The 15504-nt window shown below is 38.7% G+C and overlaps 1 protein-coding gene across 1 annotated transcript in view; it reads right to left on the bottom strand.

Annotated features, from left to right (window-relative positions):
- Positions 1–15504, bottom strand: part of hhat (hedgehog acyltransferase) — a 243005-nt gene that overhangs the window by 99331 nt on the left and 128170 nt on the right. The window contains exon 11 of the mRNA XM_060831434.1: positions 4124–4268. Coding sequence (XP_060687417.1) covers positions 4124–4268 — 145 coding nt within the window. The remainder of the gene's footprint in view (positions 1–4123; positions 4269–15504) is intronic.

Genomic DNA, 15504 nt, shown 5'->3' with positions numbered 1-15504 from the left:
AGGAGTCATTAATTTTGCTTTTTTACCATTATTTTGCCCGTTTGATCCTATTCATTGCTGCTTTTCTATGTTTATATACTCTGTCCCTTCCTGTCCCACTCTGGGTATCATTATTCAAGTAGCTGTGCTGCAATTCTGCCATACCCTCTTGCTTTGTAAGCCTACGTTTCCTCTCTCTCCCTATATTTTCTCCTCCCAATGTCATTGGTGCCAATGTGGATAAGGACTACAGGATCTCTCCCCTTCCTTTCTATATTCTTCTCCAGCCTCAAAGAGGTGTCCTTTATTCTGGCACTAGGCAGATAACACAATGTTCGGGACTGCTGCTCATGGCTGCTGAGAATAGTTTCTATCCCCCTAAATATATTGTCCCTTATCACAACTACAGTTCTATTTCCTTTCCCCATTTGATGGTTCCCTGTACTAAGATGCCTTAGTTGGTTTACTCATCTCCCTTCAGTGCCCATTCTCATCAGCAAGAACCTCGTAACTCTTGGAAAATTGTAGAGGCCGGGTGCTTCCACCTTGGGGCAGGTACGTAGAAGAGCATTCTGCTGCTTTTCCGGTGTTCCTGAATTTCCCACTGGCCTTCCAACTTTGAAAGCTGATTGTGTTCATAAGTGGATGGCAATCCCACCCATGGCCGTTAATTGATCAATTCAGGTAAATCAAAGTTGGGATATTGTCCCCTGATATAATATAGACTTCTGAACCTGATGGCTGGGAAAACTTTCTGCCCCTCAAAGATGCCATTTAAATTATAACTGCAATACCTGAGAGCTATAATCACTTTGTGAGATTGGTAAGAGGTTATTTAAGGAACATGCCACATGGATGGATACAAGCTGTATCTCAGAGCTAACTGAGTTAGCTGCATGAAAATTAAATAGAAATCTCCCAGGCAAACCCTTTTCCAGTCGATACATCAACAGCAGGTTGCAAACTCATTACTGCAACAGCAGATGAACGACATAAAACTTGACAGTAGCTGATTCAATGAATTGAAATGACTCTCAGCAGCAGAAAAGCTTGAAGGACCACATGCAAGCTCACCAATGACTCCATTAAAGTGAACACGACAGTTATTACAGCAGATTGAAGTTGCTCACTAGCTTCGCCTGGAACTAGAGAAAATTCTAACCATTGTGATACAAGGACCAAAAAACTGAACCATTTTACTTTAGTATTATCTGACCTGGGTTTATTAGATTGCTTGACATGTCCAAACTTGAAAATGGTATCAGGATTTTAAAAAAGCAATAAAGCAGCTGATTTCAATATCATCCGATGTGAACAGAATACTTTTGAAAAGGCTTTTATGGTGCAGTGGTAGTGTCTCTTCCTCTGAGCCTCGAGTCCAGATTCAAGTCTCACCTCACCTGCACGTGTATCATAACATATCCAATTACGTTAACTAAAATAACTAAAATACCTTGGACTCAATTCATTGGCTGCTTGATTTGTTCAACTTTCACAAGATCCCCAAAATATGGCATCGTAATCATCTTAAAACATGATTAAGTGCTTAAAATTCCCCAAATATTCAGATTAACTTCTCATTTGCCTCAAATCATTTGAACACCTCAGTGAAATAGCTGCTCTGTCCACTTCTGAAAGCAGCCTGTTGCAGAACATGCAGATTTCCTCCCTGAAACAAATACATTAACCAACTAATTAAACTGTCCCAGCATACACAACATTGCCGAATAACTGGAATTGTCATTGACGTGTGAGGTGCTATCATACTTAATCACCGAATTCTTGTGGAGAAGGCTTTTGATAAGATGAAAGATGCTCATCTCTTGAGCTCAGATGAACTTTAATAATGAATTGCCATTCATTTATGGAGGTACGCAGTAAAAATGCCACTGAAATAGATAAAGTAGCGAGGGAATTTCAACAACCCTAATATTAGCTACGATAAATTCAGTGTAAAAAGTACAGAAAGCACTGAAATTTGCAAATAACTTAAGAGCCAACAACATTGCAAGCTCAACATGAGATAGGACCATTCCAAACTTAGATTTCAGGTGTGAAGCTTAGCAGGTGGAAAGGGTATCAGTGGGAGAACAACTTAGTCATAATCCTAATGCGTCTAGATTTCAAACAGTTTTGGAGAAGGATAAAGCAGGTCCAACAGCAACACTTCAAATTTAGGGGAAAGTCAATTTTATGAAGCTGAGTTATGGTTTAGAAAAATAGATTGGAAGCAGCTATTTGAAGGTAAATCAACATCAAGGAGAAGCTGAAAAGGGTTAAGAGCAAATCTGCTCCCAGCCATACTGGATGTCAGAAAGTACAGAGAGTTGGAAATAAAACAAAAAAGTAAACTTTGTTAGATATCAAAAAAGCAGAAAGCCTAGAAGAATATGAAAAGTTCAAAGATGAAATTAAAAACAATATTAGGAATGGACTGATTCTCCATTTTGCCAAAATGGCCCCAGGCATGTGTAATCATGGTTTACGACATCATCTAGGCATGACAGGCCAAAGGAAACATTTGTGCATGTGCAAGGGTAATCACGGCCTCCTGCACTGTGCTGTCCAGCCCTCTCTTACATTCATACAGCACAGACCCTTTGGTCCATTCCGTCCACACCAACCAGGTTTCCCATCTGCCTGCATTTGGCCCATATCCCTCTAAATCTTTCCTATTCATGTACCTGTCCGAATGCTTTAGAGATGTTGTAACTGTAGCCTCCCAGCCCTCTCCAGCTGCTGCACTGCCCAAGGAGGGACCTTCCTCGAGCCAGGAGGCTGAGTCTAGGGGCCAGGCTACACAGTTACACCTGTTACTCCACATCCCATCCCTCAACATCTTGCTCTTGTTTGCCACCTCCTCAGCCAGGGTGCTGATGGCACATGGGAGGCCATTAAACAATGCTGAAGCTCAGGCCTTCGCTATTGCAGCCTTCTACCAAGGCCTTATTATCTGAGCCCCTTTAATCACACTAAGTACGAGATATGATTCAGGGCACTGAGTCCTGGATCTCACAGAATTTCTGACAGATTTTCAGCAGTGCCATTTTTGGAGACTTGCTGCGTTTCTGTCATTTCAAAATGACATGGGGTGCCTTTTCACACAGTATTTGCATCAAATTAGGAAAGTAGAGGAGATAGAAAAATACTGGCAAGCAATTAAGGAAACTCAGATACTTTATAAATATAAGAACAACAAGAAGATAACTGAAGAAAGAAAACAGCTAATTAGAGCAAAAAGGTAATTGTGTGTGTGGAGGTAGACGACATCACTCTGGGTATAAAATGCTCGTGAGACCATAGCTAGAGATCCATATAAAATTTGGGTCACTGCATTTAGGCATGATGTAATCACATTATGTTGGCCACAAAGGATTTAGTTAAGAATTAAGAATTAGACATGAGGGAAAATTGGATCAGTTTTAGAACAGAGGGGGAAAAAGAGGAGATTCAATTGAGGTATAGAAGATTATGACCTAGGTACTGTGTAAACAGAGGACTAATTTCCATTAACAGAAGGGTCAATAACTGCAGGAGCAGACAAATTACCTGTCACTGGTAAGATTACCATCTTAATGTCTGCCTCCTGACTAGTTGGGTGCTTTCTTCTGCTTGTTAAGAAAGAGGAGAGGTGAAGGTTTAGTTTATAAGAAGAGAAGAGAATGGCAGAATTTGTGGGAGGTGATTGTGAGGCATGAATGAGTGAGTGTGCACATTGGCTGTTCAGATGGAGTCGTGGGATACTGAGAGAGAGGGAGAGAGGGGCAGAGGGAGAGAGGGGCAGAAGGAGAGAGGAACAGAGGGGGAGAGGAGGATGGGGGAAGAGGAGCGTGCAGGAGATAGCTTGGAAAGTCAGAATAACAGGCTTGACATCTGAAAGTGTTATATTACTCGACTGGCATGTCTTTCTGAGGTTGGTGCACTGTTTCTAAATTGGAGGAATCATTCTGTTGCTGACCTGTTGGTCATGTCCATTCCTGCTTGCCTGGTTGGAGTTTCAGTATGCATTGTTTGATATTGATGTGTTTTAAAATCCACTAATCATAGTTCAGTATTGATGAGAAAAGATACTTTTTTTTAAAGCTTTTTGTCTTACACTCACCAGAACATTCACCTGAATACCAAAGTAAAGGGGAAACACTACCTTGTAAAATCATTCTGTTCCAATAGATGTATCCTACTCGATTCCCACAGAGAAACACCAGGTTGGATAAAATGAGCAGAGTTGTGGCAACACTCGCTAAAGCAGCATGAGCCCGACGCTGCATTCTGACCGACAAGGACTGTTCCTGGAAATGAAGAAAAGGAGATATAATGCATAGGGTAATAATCAGTGATTTTATAAAAAAACATTTAACGCTTATTTTCTTCCTTTGCTTCCCCCAAATCACTTATATATTTTATATAAACTGTACACTTAAAATATTTGTCTGACACTGTTTCATAACCAACTTCCAGGGGATAGCATTCTCAATGGATCCCTAAAACCTTCCCTTTCTTGTTTCAGTTTGATCCTGTGACCAAAGGCCTGCTGGATCAAAATGAACAACTTTGCATGAAGAAGAGGGAATCCAAACCTTAGTATTCCAGCACTGCTCTAGCAAACCATGTCATTATTCCAGCACTGCTCTAGCAAACCATGTCATCAGCAGGATATAAAAACTGAAATTGCTGGAGACACTCAGCTGGTCTGGCAGCATCCATGGAGAGTAAGCAGACTTAATATTTCGAGTCCCAGTGACCCTTTTGCAGAACTGAAGACTGGGGGATGTGTGTGAAGGTGGAGAGTGAAAGGGTAGGCAGAGAGAGACAAAGACAGCGAGACAGACAAAGGGATGGATAATAGTATACCCCAGAGAAAGAAACTCTGATAGTAGGAATCATTGGTAGGTGAAAATGGGTTGGTCATGCTTAAAGCAGCCATGTGATGATGGGTTCGGGGTGATGTTAAAAGTTAAGTACATGAAGAAGGTGCTTACATTCTAATTATTTTTTAACATGATATTGAGCCTAAAGGTTGCAAGGTCTCCAAGCAAAAAATGAGCTGCTGTTCTTTCAGCTAGCACTGAGCCTCACTGGAGCATTGTAGCAAGGCCAAGATGGAAATGTTGTCCAGGGAACATGGTGAAGTGATGAAGTAGCATGCAACTGGGAGATCAGGGTCATTTTTATAGACTGACTATAGGTGTTCCACAAAGCTGTTGGCCACTCCATTTCATTTCCCTAGTGTCCTGTGGACTATATTGAGAGCAGCAATTACAGTAAACAAGATTGACTGAAGTGCAGGCAAATCGCTGTTTCACTGATAAGTCATGTCGGGGGTCTTGGATAGTGAGGAAGGAGGGAGGAAATAAATGGGCAGGTGTTACACCTCCTGGAATTGCACAGGAAGATGCCACGGGGATGTGGAAAGGTGTTGGGAGTGCAGGAGGAGTGTACCAGGGCATCCTAGTGGGAACAATCCTTGTGAAATGCTGACAAGAGAGGGAAAGAGGCTAGGTGTCTAGTGGTGGCATTTATTGGAGGTACTGGAAATGATGACTAATAATCCTTGGACATGGTTATTGGTGAGGTGAAAAGTTAAGGACCAGGGGACGTTATTTGTGTTTTGGAAGTGGAGAGAAGAGGAGAGGGCAGAAGTGTGGGAAAGAGTTGAACACAGCTAAGGGCCCTGTCAACATGGTGGCAGGGAATCCTCAGCTGAGGAAAAAGTGGACATTTCTGTGGCCCCACCCCGTGGAAGTTGGCATCCTCAGAACAGATGCGACAGAGATGGAGAAACTGGGAAAATGTAATGGAGGGTATGAGGATGCGTTGACCAGGTAAATGTTGAGAAAGAAAGGCAGGGAGTCAGAGATGAACCAAATTAAGGTAACAGCAGGGTGAAAATTTCCAAAGAGGGCACATCTGCACTCACCATGACTCTCCCCTCCCACAATACCCCACAACATCTACATCTAAAAGATCATAAGTCGCCACTTCCATCACCTCCAATGGATGCCTACCCCCTCCATTGTCATCAGTTATGGAGAAGGATTATTGGACTCAAAATATTAACTCTGCTTTCTCTCCAAAGATGCTGTCAGACCTGCTGAGGTTCTCAAGTAATTAATGTTTCTCTTTCAGATTTCTAGCATCCACAATTCTTAGTTTCATTTCACTAGTACTATATTTGTATTCAATCAATGCTCTCCAGCTTTTTTTTTCCATTTTGGTCAACAACCAAATGAATTTTTATCTGAAGGACTTAATTGCAATGACTAGTCAAAACAAAGGAATATTTCAAATTTCATCAAATTTAAATTTGCAATTGTGGTTTGCAATTCTGTATAACTGATTATGTTGTACTTATCTACATAGAACATATGGTGTCCTTGGAAGTTTCAGCTGGGCAATGTACCCATTCTTGATGATAGTGCATGATGTTATATACTAAATCAGCAAGCTGCTTGTTGGATTAACATTTTTGTAATTTATTTTTTCATGGGATGTGCGCTTCACTGGCAAGGCCAGTATGGATTGTCCTAATACCCTTGACAAGGTGGTGGTGACCCACCTTCTTGAATTGCAACTGTCCATCTGATACAGCTGCATTGTTGTTAGGAAGTGAGATCCAGAAATTCGAACCTACGTCAGTGAAGTAACAATAACATAGTTCCAAGTGAGGATGGTGTGTGGCTTGGAGGGAAACACCACCACCTGCAAGCTCACATGTATCCACTACCATTGTCCTTTTAGATTGTAGAGATGATGGGGTTTGCAAAATGTTGATGAAAAAATCTGGCTAAAGTGGATTGTTGATAGTATATATTGCTGCCACTGTGTGTCAGTGGCAGAAGAAATGCCAAACAACTGGCTGCTTTTTCCTAGATGGTGTCAAGCTTCTTAAGTGTTGTTGTAGCTGCACTAATTCAGGCAGTGGCAATTATTCCATTACAATTCTGACTTGAGCCTTGTAGATGGTGGACAGGCTTTGAAAAGATGGAATTATTTTCTGCAGAACTTTTAACTTTGGATCTGCTTTCATTGCCACAATGTGACTGGTCCAGTTTCTGTTTAATGGTAATCCCCAGGGTGTTGATGATGAAGCATTCAGTGATGGCAATGCCAATGGATTTCAAAGGAAGATGGTTAGATTCTCTTTTATTGGATACGGTCATCTTCCAGCACTTGTACATCATGAATGTTACTTGCCATTTGCTGGGCTAATAGATATGAGGCACTATCCCTAAGATTTCTCAATGTTTCTTTTTAAAATCTACTTGCCCAGAATTTTATGATACACCCCTGGAGCAGTTGGGTCTTCTGACCCAGATATAAAAACGCCACCACTGAACTGCAAGAACCCTCACAGTAGGGATTTAGGCTAGTAGCACAACTACTCTCCACCCATAGCATTTCCAAACTTAAATCCACTGCCATATCTTTAAATTACAGAATGATGAATATGTAATAAACCAACTAAGGATACAAAATGCTTAGTCATCTACTCTGCACACACCTCAGACTATATTTTTAATTATTTCACCTTTGAATGATATATTTTTGTTTTATTCTCTTCAACTTAATTGTCACATCCATTGTCCTCTCTAGCAATTCACATGCATTCTGAATGAGTATTTCCTATTCAATCATTATTTACCTTTTTAAAGCCAACATCTTCCTTATCCAGCTCAGCTCTCTCATCTGTTTTCTTTTTACTAAATGATTTTACACTTGTGGTCCTTTACACTTATTTGCATGTGAAACTTCCTTTTAAAATGTACCTATCTATGTTTTACAATTAAGAAACAATTTGTATAAATTTGTGAGCAATGTGTAAGAACATAAGATTTAGAAGCAGTACGAGGCCATTTAGCCCTTCAAATCTGTTCCACCATTCAACAGGAGCAAGGCTGGTGTTGTTGGGGCCTCAATCCCACTTGCCTATCCGCCCCACGTAACTCTCTCAAAAGTCTTAAATCTCAACCCCGAATAAATTCAATAGAAGCCTCTGCCATTTTCTGGGTAAAAGAATTCTACAGACCAAAAACCATCAGAGAAAAGAATTCTCATCTAGGCCTCAAAAGGGGGACCTCTTCACCTCAACCTGTGAAACCATGTACAGCAGATTCACGATAAAAATGCACTTTGCACCATTTAATGTCTCTGTCAATATACAACAGTGTATGTTCCAGGTCATTCTGAATACCGTCTCAGGTAATGCACAAATATTTTCAAAGAGATAAATAGCTAAAATAAGGGTTTAGGGCACTAATGTCCTTCAATCCTGCATTATTTATAGAGAACAGTACGTGGCTAACACTATTTTAGTGAATATTTTGCATTATTTGAGCAGAAGCTGATACAAAACCAACATGGATTTGATGTACTTGCTGAAAGGGCTTTTGTGTCCCTATCTCTGGGTTTGAAGAAATATAGAAAAACATTGCAAATAGGTGCAACAATAGGCCATTCAGCACTTCAAGCCTGCACCAACATTCAATATGATCATAGCTGATCGTGCAATTTCTGTACTCCATTCCTGTTTTCTCTCTATACCTCTTGATGACTTTCACCACAAGCTTGTATATATCTAATGAACTGGTCCCAACAGCTTTCCGCGGGAGAGAATTCCACAGGTTCACAGCTGTGGGTGAAGACATTCTTCCTTATTTCAGTCCTGAATGACTTACCCCTCGCTATGAAGGCCAGCATGCAATTAACTTTCCTCACTTGCTGCTGCACTTGCATGCTAACCTTCAATGACTGTTCCACCATGACATCCAGATCTCGTTGCACCTTATCTTTTCCCAAACTGCCACTATTCAGATAACAATCTGCCTTCCTGTTTTTTGTGACCAAAGTGGATAACCTCACATTTATTCACATATTACATTTGCCAAGTATTTGCTCACTTAGTCAGTTTGTCCAAGTCACACGACAGCCTCTTAGCAATCTCCTCCACAGCACACACTGCCACCCAGCTTAGTGTCGTCTGCAAATTTGGAGATATTGCATTCAATTCCATTATCAAAATTGGTAATGTATATTGCGAACAGCTGGGGTCCCAGCAATGATCCCTGTAGTAACCCAATCGTCACTGCTTGTCACTCTGAAAAGGACTCATTTATTCCAACTCTCTGCTTCCTATCTGCTAACCAGTTTTCTATCCATATCAATACATTAACTCCGATACCATTAGCTTTAATTTTCCTTACTAATGTTAAGAGATTAGTAAGGAAAATTAAAGCCCATGCTATCAGATGGAAATGATGGATAGAGAACTGGTCGGCAGACAGGAAGCAGAGAGTTGAAAAAACTGGTCCTTTTCAGTGTGGCAGGGAGTGACAAGTGATTTAATCCCACCTGCTGCAGAGATGTGTCATGACATGTCTGGACAGATTATATGTACTATGGGTTGAATCATACCAGAAATTAGAAAATTGCCATTTTTGTCAAGATTCATGGGAGTTCCTCTCCTCGAGGCCTAATGAGTTTTCTCATGCTACCAACCAAACTTCTCTTCTTTCACTAGGTGCCACATCCCGAATGCACCCCTCTCGTCTGATGCTAGCCTGTTAGTCTGGTGCCATCTTCTCTCTACTACCTCACATTCACTCTATCACTGCTCCTGCACTCATCGCCCACTAAGGATTATGTTTCTACTCACTCTCTATGGCACCTAACCAACTCTGCCTTCAACTGTACTTGCTCTAACGACTGTGCTAGCCACTTTAATCTCTCAATCCCTCCTTTGTCTAATTCCAGAGGAAACTACCAAAGAACCAAGATGGATGGTGGAGTACCCAATATTTGTCCCCTCACCCCTTACAAGTACAAGATCATGAGCATGACTATCCTAAGCACCCGACTCACCGTGCCCACATGCCTGGATAATATTGGCGGAAGTCCTTGACTAACTGTACTGGCTGACAGAAGCTCCTCATTTGAATTGAAAATAGATCACTCTCCTTCAACCTTGAGACATGGCCATTTGGTTAAAGCATGTACAATGTGCTTGCCACCAAGGCTGCTAGCAAATGCTATAATGTGGCATTGAAATAAAATGGTGTCATACAGCAAACTATCTATCCCACTCACTGATGACTGCTGATAATCATGGCAAGCTGCTTGGCTTTCTGTCTATGCGGAATACAGCAAAGACACATATACTGTGAGTCTTTAAACTCTGGTTGAGGAAGTAAAGCAGAGCAAGACATGAACTCTGTAAGCATCCAGGTATGGGCAAAATAAATGAGCGCTAGGAGTGGGATCGATCAGCCCTGAGATGCTCCTTAGGGTTGTGAGCTATGTTCCTTTTTCCGGGTGCAAAACGTCCTTGCAGCAGCATTTCAATGAAAACTCCAGGACACTCCAAGGTACAGATCGTAGCGTACTGGAATGGAGATACACTATGATGACGCAATTAGGCTGGAATTGTTCGAAACGAATGTCTTTGGATGTGGTGTGAGCGCAGCTGATGTCAATGGAATGAGCCTTAAGATATTAGCGATGGGGTCCAAGATGAAGTCCAGAGGAAGTGAGCCGGAATTGCCAGGTACCCACTTAAAACTTTCATGTCGGGAATTCTCCGCATCTAGTTTCCATCCAGTAGATGGGAGAATGGGAGTCTGTATATTAATTAGGTGAGATGAGGTAGTAATGAGGGTGATGATGAGCAATAATCCCTTTTGAGAGGCCTCTCATGCTGACTAGTGAGAATTTTGTCTAAACATGTGGGACTTATTTTTAAATTGCAACTTTTTGGTCTGGATATCAAGAAGGACTTTGCTTGACATTTTCACAAATTCCCTGATTTTCCCAAATTCCTCACCATAGTCCACAATGTTCTGGGTCTACAAATTTCTTTTGAAAGGATTTTAATTGCATTAATGTTTTTCCAAATACTGCATAATCATTTTGCAATTTACAATTTATTTCTGTTATATAAATAGGAAAACATCCACAATGATAGGATCATATAATATAAACTTTCATGTTGTCGCTACATCTGACCAGTGGCTATGTGATGTAGTGGCATATTTTTACTGAATGCTGATCTGTAAACAGCAGTTAATGAACTTGAAAGACCCTATACAGATAACAAACAAAACTAGAGTCATTTACAAAATACTGTGCAAGAACTGTTAACAAATACTACATTGGACAAACAGGCAGAAAACTAGACACCAGGATACATGAACATCAACACAAAATGACATGGCCCTCTCTCATTAGTATCCTAACATACAGATAAGGACGGACACCACTTCGATTGGGTCAACACAGTCATCCTAGAACAAGCCAAACAGAGACACGCACGAGAATTCCTAGAAGCATAGCATTCTAACCGGAACTCTATCAACAAACACATCAAGTTAGACCCTATCTACCACCCCCTGAGAAAAAGGACAGCAAGTGACATCACCATGGGAAATGACATCAGCGGAGGCCCAATGAAGATGTTACCTAGTAGGGTGACGAAACATCTGGAAATGAACCTTCCAGTTCAGCAAGCAAACCTACATCCAGAACTTCAGATCCATTTTAGTTCTAGCATTTCTCATCAATTTATGGGTGTCCAAGCATTCATAAAATCTATTTCAGTGAGTAAATACTGACATAATCCTGCACAGAGTGTACAAAATTGAAATATAGTATTTTGGGAAAATCCAATTGTTAAGTACAAAGGGTTAAATTGGTTTTCAGTTTTTGGAAAGCGTAAAATTAACCCTTCCTCTTTTTCATCCTTGCTGTCTGTTGTTACTCAGGCAAATATTAAGAAAGTAACAACAGACAGCAAGTATAATTTAATATTCCAATCACCATGTAACACACTATTATCTGATTCAAAAACATTGTCACACAAAAATCATTCATGATCACAAAATAAACATTGATTAAACATGGGTTACGATCTTATCTTTCTATTTAATGTCATGGCATTATTTATAGAACAGCTGCATCTAGTTAGAGCTATTTTAGTGAACAGGTCAATAAAGGCTTTATAAGGAGCGTGCGATTGGAATGTTTATTACTGTTTCTTCAACTTTTTTTAGTGCATTACAATTTTTTTTTGTCTGCTGCACTTATCTACTTTAAAACGTTTTCTCTTCACCCAGAACCAAGTCAGGACATAGTTCCAGGGTCCTGGGCATCCTTTCATGCCTTCTCATCAGAATATTTGACCTCAGGATAGAAAAACATTATCAAATCCTAGCCTGTCCTTATTTCATATATACAAATATACTACATCAGCATCACTGGATAGCGACTAGCATCACTGTTCAATTTTCCTTTTCCTGCTCATAGACACTGCTCAAACACCCTGAGACCAACTAAAGTTCATATATATTGTCTAGGGAATCAGGAACATGAGAACACTAAACTAGCTAAAGTAGCTTGTGATAGGGAATTGTCCAAGGATATTGGACAAGTGCAGGAAATTTGGATTCGTGAACTATTACTGGTAGTTATGTCAGTACAGATTCGATGGGTCGAAGGCCCTTTTCTGTACTGTATGAATCTATGAACATGGCAGTGTCATCCCAAACAACCTATTTATCAATTAAGCCATCAAGGGAACCCTCATGACTAGCATTTCCATGCAATCAGCAAAATGTAATCCTTTCAGAATTATTTCCTCTGAATGAAATTCAAGTTTCTGATGAACTAAAAAATAAATATATGAAGCTTTAATTATTCTTTATTGCAGTTACAACATTTACAAAGAACACATAGTTGCAAGGAAAGGCATCTTATTGGCTAAACTAATATATGGAGGCTCCTGCTATAAATTATACTGGAAATTCTTCATTTTGATAGAAGACTAGTATTTATTTTTCCAGTTTTCTCAAAAACCTGATTCAGTATTATGGAGGACAAGTCTACACGTGCATTTATCTTGATTCCTCAGGAGCAGAGAATATAATGTTCATTTTCTCGAAGGCATTTGTCAGTGACATCAGTGAAAAAATTAATGAAAAATAAAATGAATAAAACTTCAATTAATGTATTCGCTGCAATTTTTAAAAAACCTATTACAGTAAGTAATACGATTTCTTAATTAATTGCTAAAGTGATGGTGACAGTACATTATAAAAATGTTACAAAGGCAGATTATACATTCCACTTATTAAATATCTCAAGATCAAAACAGCATAGCAGACCAGGCCACTCGCTTGTGAGACAGTTCTGATTTTTTTTGGGTCACTGTGTAGCATTGTGAAGATGTTTTGAAATACGTATTTCTTTAGCTTGCCCAACAGTAATTAATTTATTATTCAAGGAACATAATGGCAACTGAAAACAGACATGAAAGCACCCTGACAAAGGCAAATCCAAACCTCCAGGTTTGAGGATACTTTGCATTTACTATTGGTCCTGTTGAATTTGTATTTCACATCAGAATTTCTGAAATTCCAAGAACTACAATAAGTGTCAACTGTTTGATTTAAAGAATGTTGTTATTGCCCTGCAATGTATGGTTTATCCAGACAAACATAAATACATGATAGAACTAGCTTGTATGCAGTTTTATTTGAATCAGTAGTGTATTACTATAGCTGCTTTCAAAAATCTAGCATTTTCATTACTTCATGAGACATGTTCAGATAAAAACTGTATTCTATGAAATAGGTTAGTCAGTTTATATTGTTCGTGGAAATTCAGACTGCCAAGTAACAAAACAAATTACAAGAATAATGAACAGTTATAGTGGACAATCTGGAAATTGACTGATGAAAGCTTGCATTTTCGGGGTAAATGCTCAAAAAGTACAGTGGATATATTATTCATGAACAGGTAATGAAATTTATTTCATTTACTGCATTAAGTACCAAAGAAATTTCAGAAGGATTAACTTTTGTCTCCAGCAATAGTGACATAGTTCTATTTTAATTTAATGGTATCCCTCTGCCTGTTCCCACAGCAGGTAAATTTAACACAGGCAATTGCACATTTATAATGTAATGTCATAACTATTTTTCCTTTTCCCCACAATAGGAAACAACTGGATACCTGAATCTCTAATGTAAAATGAAGGGATATAGCACATACATTTTTCTTTCATTTTATTTTTAAAATGAGTGAACTGAATCAATTACATATAGATGATCAAATTATGAATATGTTACATGTAGGTGGATCTCAAGTTGAATCATTTACTGACTGGTATTGTGTTTCACTTATAAAATTCGTAAATGTTATAACAACAACAAAAAAATTGATTAACTACTTTAACTGATGAAGGAATATAGCAAATGCATGCTGATCATTGTGTAATTTATGCCAATTTGGAAAAGTGATAAATGGTAGTTGGAAACTAAACATCCAGTTTGCTATATAAATTATGATATTAAAAAGGGAAAATCATACAATTAAACAATGAATTTAAGAGCAGTCCCCGAGATTCTGGGAAAAAAAAACCAAATGTTGACAGGGTACTGGAGTTTCCCAATCAGTGGTAGCCCATGCAGTACATTTTAAAAGGACAAGTACTTAATCAGTTACACTTTTATCAATGGAAGGAAATTCCAATAAACAATACTGCATATCTAAGTCAATTAGTCAAGTCAATTTCCTGTTTAAATATTGAATAGTATAACTTTCACCCTTTGTATTTGAGGAAATCATTGAAATCTAAATTTGTTTTTAAATCCTTTTAAAAAGTCTTTTCTTGTTTGATCTGAAGATACAGGATTTAGGGTAATAAATATACAATCATTTTATTTATAGATCAATTTATATATTTGTCCTGGATGAACTCAAAAACTCAAAATATTACTTCAGAATACAACATTTTTTTCTCTTCAACTAGGAATTTAATGATAAAGAATTGCTTTGAAAGTAACGAACTAAGGATGTGCCCAACAAACAATACTGTTTTGGTTACTTTCGGTTAATAATGAGAGGAACATGTAGGCTCTAGCTTAGTTAAAAATCACACAACACCAGGTTATAGTCCAACAGGTTTATTTGGAAATATGAGCTTTCAAAGCACTGCTCCTTCATCTGGTAGCTGCGAAACAGGATCCTGGTGTTGTGTGATTTTTAACTTTGCCCACCCCACTCTAACACCAGCACCATCACAGCACAACTCTAGCTTTGGATATTTTATAGAACAAAAAGAAAAGTACATGCAAATACAAAATCATTATCTGTTTCCCATCATTCTTTAATTTCTATTCACAAGTTATACTAATTAAACCTACTGGGTATACACTTCAGCTAAATTAAATTTTCATTGCATATATAAATTTGAAATTAAAATTTCAAGTGCTCAGCTGAAGACTAAGAAAATCTTCCACTTTCATTTAATGAGCATCAGGCTTGAACAGCAAGAAGCAATAATCATCAGTTTGCAATGTGGCTTACAATTATCTTTTCATAAATTACATTTTATAAACCATTAATATGGAAAAAGATTGATTAATTAGCTATCTTTTTTCCATATTGATGTGGACTTGAAGCACCTATGTGGGACTTTCAAAACATTTCACAATTTATAATTTAAAGATGATAATTTTTATCCAACCTGTTCAG

Source organism: Hemiscyllium ocellatum, chromosome 10 (assembly GCF_020745735.1).
Source record: "Hemiscyllium ocellatum isolate sHemOce1 chromosome 10, sHemOce1.pat.X.cur, whole genome shotgun sequence".
Taxonomy (NCBI): Eukaryota; Metazoa; Chordata; class Chondrichthyes; order Orectolobiformes; family Hemiscylliidae; genus Hemiscyllium; species Hemiscyllium ocellatum.
Note: the sequence above shows the minus strand (reverse complement) of the source record. Positions and strands in the feature narration are given on the sequence as shown.